Source organism: Neodiprion fabricii, chromosome 3, assembly GCF_021155785.1.
Source record: "Neodiprion fabricii isolate iyNeoFabr1 chromosome 3, iyNeoFabr1.1, whole genome shotgun sequence".
Classification (NCBI taxonomy): Eukaryota; Metazoa; Arthropoda; class Insecta; order Hymenoptera; family Diprionidae; genus Neodiprion; species Neodiprion fabricii.
In genome coordinates, this window is record NC_060241.1 from 15,391,904 (window position 1) to 15,410,457 (window position 18,554).

The 18,554-nt window shown below is 39.9% G+C and overlaps 1 protein-coding gene across 8 annotated transcripts in view; it reads left to right on the forward strand.

Annotated features, from left to right (window-relative positions):
- The first annotated feature begins 1,162 nt into the window (after positions 1 to 1,162).
- The window catches only part of LOC124178357 (DNA-directed RNA polymerase, mitochondrial), a 110,742-nt gene continuing 93,350 nt past the window's right edge, over positions 1,163 to 18,554 (forward strand). For 3 of the 8 annotated variants that reach the window (XR_006869778.1, XR_006869779.1, XM_046561619.1), the window contains exons 1-2: positions 1,167 to 1,436; positions 7,106 to 7,222. Coding sequence is in view for 2 of the 8 variants with exons in the window: in XM_046561619.1 (XP_046417575.1) it covers positions 1,307 to 1,436; positions 7,106 to 7,222 (247 nt within the window). In the remaining 6 variants the exon portion in view is untranslated. Of the gene's footprint in view, positions 1,437 to 7,105; positions 7,223 to 18,554 lie in introns of all 8 variants that reach the window. The other 5 variants (XR_006869782.1, XR_006869783.1, XM_046561620.1 and 2 more) reach the window with 4 other exon arrangements.

The window sequence follows — 18,554 nt, forward strand, 5'->3', positions numbered from 1 at the left end:
TGCAAACCCATCTCCTATCTTCGTAGCACTAGCGCTTCCCGTGGCTCCATTTCGAATCCAAATTTTCACCACTTTCAGGGTCCACGCAAAGGGTCCACGTTTATAATATGGCGTTCTCCACTGGTTGTACTGAGTGCGCACTGGCTCGAACAAGGGGCACTCGTTTCGTGCATGCGTCGCTCGGCATCAGGGCAAACCAGTCCCCTGACACTCGCCACTGCTCGCATACTAAAAAATTGTACGCGTTTTTTCCCTGTTTTTTAGTTCCTCTACGTGGCGCTAGTAGACTTCTGACACGCTCGCTGCCCTCGCTGAGCGCGCGCAAGCTTGTCAGACAACTACTAGCGCCACTAGTGGTGGAAATCGGAGGCAGAATCGAGGGACATACGCGTTTTGTCCTCGTTTTTTAGTTCCTCTACGTGGAGCTAGTAGACTTCTGACACGTTCGCTGCCCTCGCTGACAGCGCGCAAGCTTGTCAGACAACTACTAGCGCCACTAGTGTTGGAAATTGGCGGCAGAATCGAGGGACATTTTACGAACCACATTTAGCAGCGTGTGTCAGGGGGCTGCTTTTACTATAGGCCTTCGGACTTCTTTACTCTAGGCTCCATGACATGTACACTCCCCAAGGCGCATACCACGGTCTTATATACAGGTCTGGCAACTCCATTGGAGGGGGTAGGTCGCTTATTCAAGCAATTTTTGTGTTCACTAGTCGCCACAAGTTTCGTTGCGAACTTAGCAACAGCCGCGGCGGAGCCGGGGAGGTCCAGACAAGACCGTGTTATTCGCATATATGTATATGGGTATTCGCTCACTTACGCTCACTCATCGTATTTATTGAGGTTATTGTTATCCTGGTAACTAGACCGCAGCGACAACTGGTGGTGCCGCTAGAATCGAAATTTGGCCTCGCTGAGCGACGCGAATAATCGTGGCTCCCAGCATAGAAGTTGCCAGACCTGTATATAAGATCGTGGCGCATACCCCTCGCCATCAAGCCTAGCTTACGCTTCGTCCTCTCCGTCGGATCGGAGCTTTGTGTTTTCTCCGCCAAGTCACCGATTAGAGTGAAAAGGATGCTTGGAGTTGTTGATCTCTCTGTCTTATGACCGCTTGAGCTTAGTGCATAGAGCTCGTTGTCTATCTCCGTATGGCTAGGGATGGTGTTTATGGACGATTCAAAATGGTTACTGCACGTGTGTAACCAGTGCGTGCTGTTAATCGGTTTGCTACGTGGATTTTAATAATGAACAGTTTATTCATTTGATAAATAATAAACACAATTAAACACACAGTAGTAAAATGTTGAGGCTTTTGAGATGTTATGCGATACCTGTACAGAACTTGTCACTCACGACAGTGCAAATAAATTTACAACAAAATAATCACGTTTGTTCGTTCTGCAATTTTCATCACCTGAAGCCAATCACGTGTACGTATAAACCTGGAGTTTCCATGCATATATGTTTCAATTTTCACATTCTTTAACTCACATTTAAATTGAATAACTATTTCGAAATGTATTTTTACCCCTCTTTGAATCTGTAAAGTTCCCGAATGTACCAACCGATTCTAACCTAACTACCTGATTAGACCTCGCGCTTTTTTTTATCATAAGTTTAATATTCACCCGGTGTGTTGAATTGTCTTTGATTTTAATTTGTATACAAAATTTGATCGTTCATTATCAGGTGCTTTGTTTGAGATTCTTAGACACATCAGAGTGCACTAATAGATAGAGACATGTAATTACATAGTGACTGGAGTCAAGTTCAGTTTGATGAATCTGTTTCAACTAAGGTATTGAGTACTATTCAATGTCGACGCAAATATGGCCCACTGTGCTTCCTTCGTTTCACTTTGTATATAATGTTTACAAAACTACAATTGACTTTATAAAATCTGGGTTATAACGTGTCAATGTTTCGTAATGTTGACTTGTTATATATGCCTGAAAAAAATAACTGAGAAACGAACGTCATTAACTTTAGGCACTAAAAGTTTTAATTTACAAGCAGCTATTCAAAAATGCAGAATCATTGTTTTTTGAGCATTAACAGTACTAGAGAAATTTCATCCAAAAGATACAACTGCGATGCAATATCGTTCTTTAATAATACATACTAAAGGCCATTCAAGTATTGGGTAACGATAAAACAGAGGTAGGCCATTTAGAGAAATGTTATGAAATGTTACCCGATAGTAGTAGGCATTCCAGGCAAGCGTTAGCTAACCTAGGAAATTCGATGTACGTACTTAAAGCTTGAGAAAAATAAAAAATTTTCCCTAAAAGGAGATGTTATTAACATTTAGACGGCCGGCAACACCACTATAGTGGTGTTGCCATGATTCGAACATATCCGGGGAACATTGGGGGATGATTATATGGAAGCATCCCACCAAAGTAGGCATGTATCAACGAAAAAAAATCCCGAATGACTCAATAATATGTTAGCAAATATAATGTTTATTGCATGCATTTACGAAGAAAGGTAATACATAATGTACTTGATACTCAATGAGTAAAAAATTCACGTTTTACTGAACATATTAATGTGTATTAATAATTAATAATAATTAATATTTAATAAAGTAGGGATAAATTGATCAGGATGTGACTATAAATCGCATTTCTACCATTTCCAGATAAAGAATCGATTTGCCAATAAACTTTTCCAGAAGCGTTACCTAACGTTAAAAAACAGTAGTGGGCAAAACAAACCTCCATAAAGCTGGCCTCCCTACCTGCTCAAGAAAATTTGAAAAAATCATAGATTAAAGAGCTATTTATAAGCTCTGCAATGCCGCAAACCGCGATTATTGAGCTTGTTTCTGTTACGAGAAAATCAATTTTGAAAGGGGGGCGGATTGAAAATCAGAATTTGTCACTGTTGGTATTTAAAAGCTATGAATAAATGAAGCAAAATGCCAGTACTCATCATTTCGATTTTTTTTCCTCTTCTTGCCTCTCATCGCGATTGGGCATGGATATATCCATAGGGGTTGTTGTTACGACATTGTTTCCAACGTACATCAAGAGCTTCTAATTAGTTCCTAATTCTCACGTGGTCAAAATAATTCTAAAAAATTTTTTCACTCTGGGGAGGCTAACTTTTCGGTAAGCCTCCCCACTTTTCAAAATTGGTTTTCTCGTAACAGAAACGAGTTAAAAAATCGCGATTCACGGCATTACAGAGCTCATAAATAGCTCTTCAATCGACCATTTCTTCAAATTTTTCTGAGCAAGTAGGGGGGGGGGGGGGGGGCAGCTTTACGTAGGTGCAAAACAAGCAAATTTTACCAATCGTTATCACTAAAGGTAGAATGCAAAAATTTGCAAAAAATGAGTTAGCTAATTCTTGAATGACCCCCATGTGTGTGAAATTCTTCTCATTAAATCATTTACTCATTTTTTTAGTCAAGAAGCATGGAAAAACTGTAGTGTTTTGCGGGTACTGCTGTCTGAATGAATACTGAGAACAGTGCTCTCTCTAATGCTATTTTAGATGTATGCAAAGTATTAAAAAGTCGCACAGGGTCTTTTTTCGCATGGGCTCGCTGGGCTGAGCCTAGAGCCCTGCATTTCATGGAGTCCTCTGGGCAAGTAAGGGATGTTAGCCGCCCATTTTCAAAATTTTCGAACTTAAAGAGTTGTACTGGTTTGCTCCGAAGTTGCTCTATATTGCTCCAGAAAAGTATTTCGGCAAACCCAAAATTCAACAAATAAACATAAAAAAAAACCATTTTTCACACCAGCCCCCGTTTTTAAAAAAGTGATTTTTTCGCGGTTGCTCTCAGCTGCTCTAGTTGTTCCGAACATTGCTCCAAAACCACAATGCTGTCAAATGAATAGTGCTCAAACGTAAACCAAATCTTGACGGGGAGCTTATTTTTGATAGGTGAAAACTTGCTCTGCATTGCTCCAAAGCCGTAGGATTCTGAATCGAAAATTCATCCCGGAAATTTGGAGGAGCATGCCTGGAAGTGAAATAAATCAACCATAGAATACCCAGATACTGAACAACCCCGGAAAAATAGTAAAAAATGCCGTTCTTATTTTTGTTTACAATGGCGCACCAATGCGAAAAATCTGAAAAAATTAGAGGTTCTGTACTTTGAGCTCATACTCTTTCGGAAAAATAATGATTGGTGCAAGTTTATTTTATCATAGTGAAAACAGGAAAAGAAAACTTCTTCATTTTTTTCTACTCGGAATTAACGCGAAGATGGGTTAAAAAAATACTTTGTTTACGTATTCTGACCAGTTCCGCGTTTGTGATTTTTTTTAGTACGATAGCTCCAATGAGGTCGAAAAAAAAAAGGAATAACGCCAAAATGCACTACTTGACAGTCTGCAATAAATAGGAACATTAGAAGGTTCAAATTTCGCCGAAATGTGTTCCTTTGGATGACATATCTTTTGCCCCTATTCCCAGCTGAAAAGATTCGGGGGCATTTTTGACATGCTTATTCGGTTAGACCCCTCACAGCTTTCTGCGTCTGATACTTGTCGCATTTCTTTATCCAGAGCTGCTCCAGTCGAAAAAAGGTTAAAATGTTATTCTAGAACAAGAGGCACTCCAGCCTGGGGTGCTAGGGATTCCAGTAATTTCCATCAAAAGCTAAGACTGATAGTTTCTCTACCATTCGCCTATATAGTTTGCCCGTTTCCTAGATTTATAGGCCATGGATCCTGAAATGCTTCGTATTCACCAAACCAAGTTTTCTGTTTACACGTATGATCAGTCGCATTAGAGTCTATAAACCAGATCGATATTCTCGAGCTCTCAGCTTACAACGTAGTAAAAGACATGCCAATTAAAGCTTCTTCTTTTTCTGTTATTTCATTTATTTTCTTCAATTTAAAAAAGTCTTGTTTCCTATGTCCTGGTTTTTTGCAATAATTAAAAGTACCTGGTTTGCGTTTTGAAGCGGTTGTGCTCCGATCTCTGTTGGTCCTTTCGTTTTGGGGGCGAGGTTATTGGTACCTTTCAGATCCGCCTGTCTGCTTTGACGCAGCGAATGCTCGACTCTCAGATTCCTCTTGATTGTTCATTCTGATCTCTTCTGCCAACAGCCTTTGAGCCATATTACTGAGCGTGCGATGTTCTTCAGCCGTCGACTCCCACACTGTGAGGAAGTAGTTGAAAGACGCACGTAAAGTCATGAAAATTTTGGTCATGAGCATTTAATCAGAAATGATTTCACCTAATGCTTTGAATTTATGCAACAAAACTTCAATTTTTGCTATATGGACTGCCATATTATCTGACGGATCTTTCGTTGTTTGATACTACTTCTGGTGCATCATATGTATGCCGGTCTGATTCTGTTGTTCATATACATATACTATGAAGTTTGCTCCACATTTTTGCCGGCAATCTACTTTTCATGATATGCAGCAATTGCGAATCCTCAACACTGGTAGCAATAATCTTCTGAGCTGATAATTCCTTTTTGATCCGTGTAGATCGTTCTCCCTCAGCTTGAGGTTGAGCTAGACTGCTATAAGCTACTTCATAAGCTCCAGTAGCTTTAAGCAATAAAGAGACTTGAAGTTTTAAGGTTGACCAGTTCTCGACGCCTTTTAATTCAGTTATTCTAGTTGATTCGTTCCCCATTTTTTTCTTCGATCATCTGCTCTTAGACGCGGCCAGATAACCTCCAAAAGTATTTTCTCGAAATTTAGGTGCAAAACAGAACGCAATCCCGAAAATATCACACAGCGAGGCTGGGCCCATAACCTGTTGTAGGTCCGTGAATATTTTGAGAACAAATCTTGCAGGATGTCAAGATTATTATTAACAGATTACTTTATTAAACTCAGAACGAGCAGTCTTTTACATTTCTTTTTCTTATAACGGTATATCGAAACGCTACTACTTGGTGGCGTAGCAAACCTATCAGACGAATATTTCTTTAAATGGCTCCCAAACATTTCTTTAGATTCCTTATTTAGATGGCACTACAATAATTCTTCAGATGTCTACTTGGTGCCACAATAACTCTTCATATTTCACATTTTCAACAGTGATGTTCGACGGTATTGAAACTCAATAAATACAGAAATACACGATATACTTCAGTTTTTTCGCTTTATAACGTAGAAAACTTTGCTATAAATATATAATGATAATTACCGAACGAGGTAACACAGAAAGGTTTATATCCTACAACAATCTGAATTGTAAATATACCGATATTAGGAACTTTTACTTGTATAATATGTTTTTATTTTCAATTACCAACTTGTCAAATAAGTGCGTTTGAAAATTGCAGGCGCTATCTAATTGGTGAATATTTTCTGAGGAACCTCACAATTGGTTGACTTTTAGTCTGTTGTTTTGATTTTTAGATATTTTGCTATCAGTCTTGAGATTTCGTCAGAGATCTTCTGTTTTTATCTAGATTTCGGCCTAAACTACAATATTTTTTAATAAGAAAACAAATTTTATTTTATCTTTGAACGGACTTTAATTTTTTTCGATCCAAGGAAATTTCTTTAGGGTTGGCGACGCTGCTACTTACAATTAGATCGAAAAGTGAGGGTAAGCAGGTACTCGATCGATATGTATCGCACAAGGCTAAACTTGCTCTTTTTTGGCGCATATATTCAAACTAGATTTTTGATCATTCATATTTAACAATTTTCTTCCGCAGCTATCACGTCTTCTCAGTTGTTCATTGTGGAATGCTCAATTGTTTACAATAATTCTTGTAGTTAATTTTACAGACTTTTAACCCATTATTCATATTTCTACCTAACATCAAAGTGATACTCAAAAATGCTGTCTTTAAAGTTTTCTTTCTTTAAGTAGTCAACCCATTCTGAAATTTTTTCTTTTAATTTTTAAAGAAATCTAAAAATGTGCATAACGTATGTCCTGGGTATTCTGAAGGAATACAGGCATTTCTGTTACCCTCGGTAGACAGGCAGCGAAATCGCAGTGTTCGTTAGCTTGGTTCAGAGACTTACATACACAAGTGGCATTTCATAGCTGATCATCCGTAAAGGTTGAAATCGGTGGTGATCATTCGAAAACGTAGTCTACTAAACTTGAAATGCTACATATGTAAAACATTTGAATATTTTTTGGACAGATTTCAGAAATGGTTCTCTTCATCGTCGAACGACAAGTACAAATACGGCAACTGCGGATAAAACAACGCCAAAGAAGATTAAACATAAGAAGAAAAAGTATGCAGAGCTCCTGGAAGGTAAGTTTCCTATTGGACCTTCATTCCTATTCATAGCCTTTTCTGAATTAATAATTTTATCACTACTATGAAAATTTGTTATGACTTCAAAAATTTCCACTCGTCAAGCCAAAGAAACGTTTCAAAAGAACCATGTGTTTAAATGATAGTGAAGTTTGTAACACTTGTGTAACGATGTATTTTTGGGAAACATTATTATTTTGCTACACTGAAGTAAAAAATACTCATAATTTGCTAACTTGTCTGCTTTAAAATATTTCTGAATCTGTGAATAATGATTTTTCTTCAATATTTCGTTATTTTAACCTTGCGAACTTCAACGTTATGTTTTGAACCATTCTCGTTGGAAAACGCCGCTCATGATAAAAGATCTTATCGAAATCAAAAAGAAATGAAGAATTGATTAATTAATAATCATAAAATGATAGTGTTGTTTGACTGGATAAACCTTTTCAGTTTCTTAATGAGTACGTTAAGGGGGGAGACCCAGTTGGAATGCCCCAAAAAAAGGGTCTGTTTCCGAATTTTTTTTTGGCCAAACGATAAAATAATTTATAACAACAGTTTGTTCATATGAAAGATATATATTTAAAGTACACATTACAATTGTTTCAAAGACAAATATTTAAAAATAAGCCGGTAGAAGGCAATGGGCGAGACGTCTGCAAAAAAAAGGGTGTTGCGGTGATCACTCTCGCGCTACAATGGATCATCTGAATCCAACAAAAGAGGGGGGGATCTTTAGTTAATGATATAATGCTCCACATGAACGAATGGTTTCGAAAAATTTCAATTTTTCAGAAAATAGCGGACGTTAAAAGTCAAAAGTGTTGTTTCAACCAAAACTTCACTCACATTTTTGGCTATAAAAAAAAATAATTGTCCAGAAAAAAAAATCCTTCGTTCATCCGAAGGACAACTATGTATATAATAAGTGAGACAAATTTCAAACCGATCGGTAAAGTCGTTCTCGAGTTACAGTGATCATCGACGTCGAAAACATGGTTTCGAGAAAAACGCGTTTAAAGTCTTGAGTACGATTTGCATGCAGATATAAAAATTTATTTTGTGACTTTCATTGAATCGTCTATTTCTGGGCCATATACTGCGCATTCCTCCGCTTTGTTAGCTGCATCTGCAGCAATTTTTCGTTGACGACGAGCTACCCTTGCCTCTCGAGTATTTTCGAGGGAGCGCCGGTTAGCTTTGTCAGACACGGCGCCCTTCAAATTTATATATCTTCACGAATAACGGTCCGATTTGCATGTAATTATTCGGAAAATACTCTTGAAATATTGTACTTTTAGAAAATGGAAAAAAATCGATTTTTTCAAAATGCTTACTGGGTCTCCTCCCTTAAATCATGAAAACGATATCATCAAATTGTTATTGTGTATATTTACATTTATAAAATGGCTGTTGAGTTGAAAATTAGCAGTTTAAATTACAATTAAATTAGCTGCCTTGTTGTTTTGTGGTAATAAGGAAAAAATCGTTGTAATAAACAAAGAAATGCGACAAATATTAGCGATATGACGGTTTTTACCTTTCATCACCTTTGTGATGTAAGAAAAGTATTGGTTTCGGTCTAAAATCACTTTTTCTAATTTCGCCGAATCTTTACGTTTTCGAACCTCTAGAATCCGAAAAACAGGTTTTTAGAGAAGTGTCCGTGTGTCTGTCGGTCTATCGGTCTGTTCGCCAAGCTCTCGCGACCATTTCGGAAATATAAGATGAAAAAGTCTGAAACTTACAAGCTTTTACAACCAAATGATGGGCATGAAAAATTCTCACGTCACATTTAATTTGAACTTGCGATTCTACAGACAATGAATCGATTCTCAATGTTTCACCGAAAAACCTATACTTTTTCCTCTTTATTACTTTTTCTGAATAAAGGATCATATTGCTTTGATTTTATTTATTAATTAAAAAAAAAAATTATAACATCCAAATCTTGGTTCTCATCCATGTTAAATGTAATGAATAATAAATTTTCTTGGGAACTTGGACAGAATTGATCAGATTCAATTTATCAAAATTTGCAACGTTTCGTTGGTTTTATTTATTTTCCAACTTCATCAGGCAAGCTGTAGGTCATCAGCAAGTGTGAGAAAATTGTGTCCGAGAGGATTAGAAACAACATCAGAAGCAACAATGTCAACAGGAATTGGTCGTTTAGCAGATTTCCCTACATAAAAGGCTTGTCACCAAGACTGGGATCTTTATTCAGGCACACCAACTGCAAGTTGGTATTCTATAATGTATTCAAGGTTAAGGATCTATTTTCCCGGCTAAAAGACAAAGTGGAGAAAGAAGATAGATCTGGCCTGGTATACAGGATTCCGTGCTCGTGTGGGAAATGGTACGTTGGACAGACCAGGCAAAAATTAAAAGCCAGAGTGAGACAACACAAACTTGACTGCAGACCTGAGAAGTCCATAAAAAACAACAAAACAGCATTAGCGGAACATCACTTTGTTGAAGATGGTCATAACTTTCAGTTCGAGGATGTGGAGATTTTAGATCTGGAGAAAAATTACATGAAGAGAAACCTAAGTGAAATGATTTTTATTAAGGCGATGAATTGTGTCAATTTTAGATCCGACACGCAAAATCTCAGTACAATTTACAGTGACCTGATAAATGATGTTAAGGATTTAGTGAAGCCATAGTAATTATTTTTATTTTACTTAGAGGTTGAACTTTCGCGCACAATACGAACAGTACTAGTCATGGACAACAGAGTCATGTTGACGATACAGATAATGCGACCTCCACACGTACTATTACACTGTGTGAGAGTAGTACAGTCTGTGATTTAAGAGTCACTACGTTTGACATGTGTATTTGTCCATCATTATATTTATCCATTTTATTTTATTTAAATTGATTTATTGGCACAATGAATTTATAATTTTATTAAAAAAAAATGTATATATTTGTCTAGTCTTATTTAAACATAATTTTGACTTGATGTTATGGACCAGAGGATTTTAACGATGATTTAACCTCAAAAGTAAATATTTTGTAATTTTGTTTAGTTTATTATTTCTGAATTTGTAACTTACATGTATCATGTCTATTGTTTTATGCAACTTAATTTTAAAGTTTATGTACATCTGTTACAGCTTGCCTGATGAAGTTGGAAAATAAATAAAACCAACGAAACGTTGCAAATTTTGATAAATTGAATCTGATCAATTCTGTCCAAGTTCCCAAGAAAATTTATTATTCAAAAATTATAACTTTTGTTTTTCATGAAAATAATATAAAAGTATATTATGCGTCTAGGGAAGGAAGAGGGCGTTTTTTGTCGAGCGCTGATCGCGTCCTCGACTCACAACTCGTTCTGCGAATATCGTGCGAAACAAGAAATACTTCCTTCCCATGGTGCATACGATATTTTCTACGACAAATGTATTGAAAACGAGTGAAAACGCATGTTTGAAATTACGAATTACATATTGTTAGGTTATGCTAGGTAGCGAACTCGGAGCGAATAGAATATGGAGAATTCAATAGTATAGGTAGGAAAGTTTGAAAATGCAACCAAAAGGGTCCAGGAAGCGAAGCCCTCGGTGGAGGGCTTAGGCGGGCTCCGCAAAAAAAATCAAACATCCATCAGTGTTTCTTTTATTTTCCACTGATGCAGATGAACGCGAGGTTAGAATGTGTGTGAGGCCCAGCACTTTTTGAAAATAATAATTATAAATATTGTGCTGAGTTATGTTAGACTTGTGCTTACTTGTGCCGTGGATCCGCCTCTCCTAACTTCAACGGTTTATCAAAAAATCGAGAAAATTGATAATTTGATAAGCCCAGCACTTGTGCTGTACCCTGTGTATCCGAAAAAATTATAAAAAATCGGAACGTACCGGAAAAATGCTGAAAAAAATATAAGAAAAAACGAAATAATCAGCACCCAGCCAAGCACTTCCAAAATTTCACAATTGTTACGATCGTGCTGATCATGCTGAGTTGTGCTGAATTTGTGCTAACTAGTTATGTACTCAGAATTGAAGTACGTGATTCTTGCACGAGTACAATTTGCTGGCCGAGCGAAGCGAGGGTAACAAAAACACGAGTGCGAGGGTCGTGTACTCGCACGCGTATTGTGTACTATTTTTTGTAACACCTGTAATGGGAAGTTCGAGAAAATTGTAAACGTAGTTACAGCAGACGTGATGGTAGTCACGATTTATCATGTCCGATTTAGGTTTGATTTGCTCAGGTTAGTGTGCGGGAATAAACATTATCACATAGTTTTTCAACATTACCTAACAGTTTTGGAACTGTTGTGGAATCTGTCGACTTGCGTATCATAGCGCGCACCCTTTATTTTGCGCGATGTCGAACTTCCCATGCAGTTGTTACAAAAAAAAATTTCAAACTTTTTTTTGTCTCTATCATACATGTTAGTTCTCCAGACCTCAGATTTTGTTCCCACACTCTCACAGCTATCTCATATCCTGCATGCTCTTCTGATTATTACCTCACTACTTCGGGTCCCATACCAAGTTAGTAGAATGCTCCCTTTACTGCTGAATTTACTTCAAGAAGTCGGTTTTTTCAGAATAAGAGTATGGTATGTTTATCACGGTTTACTAAATTTCAGACATTCCTAAAGGTTCGAAGTAACGATTTGTTCTAAGCATGTTTGGTTATAGTAACATTAGTTAGGTAACTTCATCTAGCCAACCAACTTATTGTTAGTCAACCTCTTATATCCTTTCGTCCATATACGCACTCTCAAGTCATCTTTTATTCGACCAACATCTAAATTCATCTCTCGTTCCGAATCTAAACTGATCTCTTGCCTTTTTCCTTCTACAATTAATTCCTCCACATCTTCTCATTGTATTCTTCAGATCTTTCACAATCAATCAATTATCTCAATAATTATTCAACTCCTCAATATTAGTTCCCTTCATTTCTCTTATCTTTCCTACGTATGCGTGGTCGACAGGTTACGAACCGAATATAGGCTGTAATACCATCACGGTTGCATCTACATATTATATATACTGCAACGTACCGGTTACACGACATACTCGTATATAGATCATGATAGATCAACATAGCAGAACCAATCTAACATGAGCGGGATAACTTCTACACACGACGAGGCGACAACACCGGAATAATAGACCGAGTATACCGTGAGTAGATATACAAGGCCGGTTCTGGATAGAAACACCTTCTTTACCGACCAAGCCGACCAGTCCGCCTATACATATATGTAAGGAAAATCGTGCTCATCGAGCGGGGATCGATAACCGCATTACCGAGCGCACTCCGTGAATCCTCAGGCGTTCGAGCGGTCCCCGTGGATCCTCGATCGTTCGACCGAGAATCCTGGCGTGTGTCTGGTTTCGAGAGCTTCCGGAAGGTTCGAGAAGATTCTCACGGCGACGTTGAATTTGAGACAAACAATTCTCGGAATCGTCCGACGAAAACAATACTCGGAATCGTCCGACGGTGAGCGGCATGCGTTCTGAGTAAACGGTTGTTATTGACGATGCAAAATATTTTATTGAAAAAAACAACTCAAGATTACAGTTTTACGCGAAATTCATAATGCTAATGTATGAGTGTTCTTACTCAACGGTATCGCACCCATGCTTTAGGCAATGAGAATGAATAACTGTTCGAGGAGATACCGATTGTCTTTTGTGTTTGAGTAAAAAATTTCGCAGTAACAATACGTTTTGGGCTGCACAGTTGGATGTAATATAGCGTGATGCGTACAGTTTGAATTCGTGTCCGACATTTTATTCAACTTCTGCAACGACGGACAACCCAAATCCATCATTTCAACGACTTCAACTTTTTTACCCAGAAGTTTCTGCAGCCAACTTTTCTTCTCCAAACCTTTTACGTAAACTGTTGAAGCCTCACGCAGCGACATACATTCGATGGTGAAGTCGAGCTTCTCGAAAGGTAAATCACCACCTTCCCGGGATAGTCCATGATAATTCCGTGACAGCCACAAATTTTCGCTTTTGAACGGAGCGAGTAAACAATTCCAATCGTACGGAGGTTCGAAGAGAAAAATTGACGGGTTGGTCTCTTCGTCGAGTGACACAACTGCCAACTCTTTTGGTGTAAAACCGGGACCCGGTCTTCTGAATCCTTGTACGTCGACTATGAACTCCATCGTGAAAAAAATACTGAATCGATTGTCACAACGTTCAAGGTTTTTATACCAATTTTCTCACCCCACCACTCAGCGGGTTATATTCAATTATACGATCATGTAAAATCAAGCAGTAGGCAGATGTACCGGTAGGAAAGTTATTCTTCACCTCAAATTCGATACGAATATCTACCGGTCCAGATTTCAGAGCCTCGTTTTGTTTCGAACAGTCGATGAAAATCAAAGGTTCGTCTTGAATTCAAGAAGAGCTTGACGTCAGTAATGTTACAGTGATCAAGATGACTGGCATTTTTTCCGGCTTTGTTTTTTCGATTCGTTTGAAAACCGAGCATGACAAATCGCGGTTTTTCCAAATGGGTGGACGTTTTCACAGTCCGAACGTGTTTCGTGGTTGCCGGTAGCAAAGGATATTCGTACAACTCCCAACTGCGGAAGCTCATGGAGACTGGTGTATCTTTCTCAATGAAATTCAACAGTGCGATTTTTCGTTGATCCGAGAGCTTCACGTAGGGTACTAACCATTCCACCTGATCGATCACGATTCTAAAGCCTTCGTCTTGATTTTGAACGATGGCATTCAAATCACTTTTTGATCTTGTAAGAATCAGCTCGTGTTTCGCGTTAACGACGATCTTGCGATAGTCTTCAGCGAAGCCCAATATCATGCACAAGGGAATAACTACGTCAAAGTTACCATCGGCATCAGTTAATTTTTTCGTTTCCTGAACATCGAGCCATCCAGCATTTTCCATAAGCCAACTTTGACTAGGGTTGAGCGAAGCGAAACCTTTCAGCAGGCTGGTCAGACCAACTTTTTTACATTTATCAATCTCTACGGCGTTGAGTTCGTACCGTACATCTTCGAACAAATGGCAGATGGCGTTATTGACCAAAGTTGTGATCGCTGCTGCGTTGCCGTCCGATTTGAGCAATTTTTCAGAGATATGCAGCGAACTCTTGCTCGGTAATACGCATAAATCCTGATGCTGAACGGTGATGCGAATCTCATCGCTGTTGTTGAAAGTTGACGATGCGTACGGTTTGTGTGCGTGTATTTCTTGGTGTGCGATTGATTCGTCAAAGACGACAGGTGTTTGAATGCTCAAGATTTCCTCCTCCATGGTACGTAGCATACAACGAAACAGCAGAATCGCAGTTTTATTTGTCGGAAATTCCTTTTCCAAAAGGTGTCAGCTTTAGACCCAGAGCTATCAGGAACTCCACGTTTCGACGTGTTAGCGGTTCGGGAATCGATCGATGACTGACTTGATCGGGACATGCTGACTTACTGATATAACACTTTTTGGCCAATCTGTTATATACAATACCCATCTTTTATTGCGATTTGATGTGCAGTCTCATAGTTATAACTTCTCCGCGAAAATTAACCAGATCACCGTCAAGACCATAGATCACGTACAGCTTCGGTTAGTCGATCAAGACGGATTCTCGGTCGAACGATCGAGGATCCACGGGGACCGCTCGAACGCCTGAGGATTCACGGAGTGCGCTCGGTAATGCGGTTATCGATCCCCGCTCGATGAGCACGATTTTCCTTACATATATGTATAGGCGGACTGGTCGGCTTGGTCGGTAAAGAAGGTGTTTCTATCCAGAACCGGCCTTGTATATCTACTACCGTGTGTCCATGAGGAAAGTGCGCGTAAGGTATGCGCGTGCGTCAAGTCGTTCAAATTTTATTGACTGATAGTTACCGCTTGATTGAGCAGCCGACGCGATATTAATCGCGACTGTCAGAAAATGTCCCTGGGACCCCCCACTACCTGTGGGCTCTGACCATTTTCTGAGAGCTGCTATTGGTATTGCGTCGGCTGCTCAATCAGGCGTTAACTGTTAGTCATTAAAATTCGAACGACTTGACGCACGCGCATAAGGTGCGCACTTTCCTCATGGACACACGATATAAGGACCACGCTGAGCAGCACCGATCAGCAGTGTTCCAGTAAAGACCGGACCTGGCTCAATAGACGGACGTTAGGAGCAGTGTCGAGCATAGCGCCGCCTGACTCATTGTCAGATATAGTTGCAAGAGTAGAGCAGCCGAGGTAAAGCACCCGCCTGACTCAAGAGGAGGAGAATAGTATACACGATAATTTCGAGTCAAAGCGACTAAATTCATCAATGGATTAAAAAAAAGCGAGAAAAAAGGCAATAATAAATAAGCCAGGACAGCTTCACGTTTGAACCAAATTTATTTTTATGTTATTTCTCTTTTGTATCAATTTTTGTTAGTCAAAACAACGCCATATTATTTTGTAGAATGTATAATTATTATTCGTCGTACATTCGGCGCGTTATAAACTCGGAAAAATAATAGAATCTCGGATAGTTATGGATTCAGCTACGGTGACATCATTGTGTGTGCGTGTGCGTGCGTGCGTGCGGGCGTGGGTGTGTGTGTGTGTGTGTTTTTGATATAGAGGTTTGGAAAATACTTTTTTCGTATCATCAGGCTAAGTGTTTCGTCCGGTATGTTGGACTCAAGATATTAATACCGACTAAAACTGTCATCTTTCTCTGGCCTCTCAATCCCCGCGGAAACCGCCGTTAGGCATTACTTCACAGGGAGAGGATCTAGCTCTCGCTCTTTCTTCTAATTGTTGAAGTCATTGCTTCTATCTTCTAGGCATAACTGTTTTGGCTCTCTCTTTCCGTGGAGCGCAGGTCTTTGAGCACTTCCGTCACAAATGAGCTGGTCGCATTCCAGGCGTCCTTCGATGTAAGCATCGCACTTACTAATGTCTCAGGTTGAATTCACTGTTCGAGGACAGGTCCCAAGTCATCTCGCAGCATAGTGAAACAGGAGCACACAAAAAACACGTGTTGCACGTCTTCAGGGACTCCTGGACAGGTCGGGCACTCCGGAAAATCATCGTGCTTAAAGCAGTGAAGATATGCTCGAAAGCAGCCGTATCCTGACAACATCTGCGTTAGATAGTCGTTGACCTCACCGTGATTCCGGTTCAGCCAAGCGTCGATCCTTGGAATGAGACGGTGCGTCCACCTACCGTTTATTGCGGCATCCCCCTGCGAATGCCATCGAGCGATGTTATGTTGCCGTTCTTTTGTTCTTAGTTCATCAGGGCTCAGTGTAGTTGACCCCCTTCGTTGGTAAAGGGTCCGTCTTTCCTCCGCTAGGACTTTAATAGGCAGAGCTCCAGCAATAACGCATATCGCATCCTCAAAAACTGTGCGGAAAGCACTGGCGACTCTCAGAGCACTCAAGCGATGTATTGGTGCTGCTTTCCTTCACGATTCTTGGGTTCCTAAGGCATCCGCCCAAATAGGTATCCCATAGGTCAGCACTGATGTGATCACTGATGACAGCAATAACCTCTTACTCTGTTGAAGATATAAATTTGAAAAACTGGTAAATTCGAAAAATTAACGACGGAACCAGGAATCGAACCTGGTATCTAGCGATGCTTTACCGGAGCCTTACTCCACTAGACCACCTAGCCGCCCTGACTCTGATGTCGTTAATTCCTCTCATCACCAGTTAGTTCAAATTTGTTTTCTTGTGTTGTTGTATGTGTGAATAGAAAGTGTTCTTCCTCTAGAGCACAACTGTAAGAATGTCTGTAAGTGTGTTTACATTTTGGAATCTTACGCTTCTGATGCGAAGCCCGTAAGACAGTCAATGACCGTCTAATAATTGAAATGCGGATATGCATTATCATTAATCACGAGGACTTTTCATTGTTGAAGATATAAATTTGAAAAACTGGTAAATTCGAAAAATTAACGACGGAGCCAGGAATCGAACCTGGTATCTAGCGATGCTTTACCGGAGCCTTACTCCACTAGACCACCTAGCCGCCCTGACTCTAATGTCGTTAATTCCTCTCACCACCAGTTAGTTCAAATTTGTTTTCTTGTGCTGTTGTATGTGTGAATAGAAAGTGTTCTTCCTCTAGAGCACAACTGTAAGAATGTCTGTAAGTGTGTTTACGTTTTGGAATCTTATTAGACGGTCATTGACTGTCTTACGGGCTTCGCATCAGAAGCGTAAGATTCCAAACTGTAAACACACTTACAGACATTCTTACAGTTGTGCTCTAGAGGAAGAACAACCTCTTACTCTGCTTCGGACCTCCAACATTCGGCATCAACCGTGATAAGCTTGCTCTCACGACTGATGCTTTGGAACTCACGTGTTCTACTTGCTGCTTGAAGTTGAGTCGGGCATCAAGCATCACTCCCAGGTACTGGATGTACGGTTGCGATGTGATTTCTTGCTCTCCAACTTCCAAACTGATCGTTTCCACTGTTTTTCTACTGGTGATGAGCACTGCTTCGGTCTTGTGTTTGGCTAGTTGCAACTTCACCGTGTCCATCCATTGGTTTATTCGTCTGAACGTGATGTCGAATGCCAGGTTTATTTCCTCAAAGTGCTTAGCGACGATCACCACAGCTACGTCATCTGCATATGCCACCAGCTCGACATTCGTTGGTAATGTCAGTCTCAGTAGGCCATCATACATAATGTTCCATAACAAAAGTCCCAGAACTGAGCCCTATGGTACACCTCCAGTAATATCATAGTGCTTTGGGCCATTCTCCGTGACATATTTCAGGACCCTATGTCCAAAGTAGCTAGCTACTATCCTGCGCAGGTATCCCGGTACGTTCTTCTCTTCGAGGGCCCGCATGATGCAGTCCCAGTTAGCGGAGTTGAAGGCTTTCTTGATGTCAAGTGTAGCCACGAAGCAGTACTTCTTCGTACCTCCTTTCCATCTTTTCCCTCCGATCGCATCCCTGGCTCTGTTGGCGGCAAGATTGATAGCGTCTAGGGTTGATCGTCCTTTTCGGAATCCACATTGGTTAGGCGCCAGGAGAGGCTCGACCACTGCTTCGATTCTCTGGTGGATTATGCGTTCTAGTATCTTACCTGCTGTGTCCAACATGCAGAGTGGTCGGTAAGATGACGGTTCATCTGGTGGCTTCTTCCCTTTAGGAAGCAGTACAAGTCGTTGTTGCTTTCACTTTCTGGGGTAGGTTCCTTCATCAAGGCATGCGTTGTAAGTGTCTAGGAATAATGCTGGCGCTGCTTTGATAGCTGTTTTCAGCGCTATATTTGGGATTCCGTCCAATTCCGGCGCTTTGTTATTCCCAACACGATTACAGGCTTCCGTCAGTTTTTTATAAGTG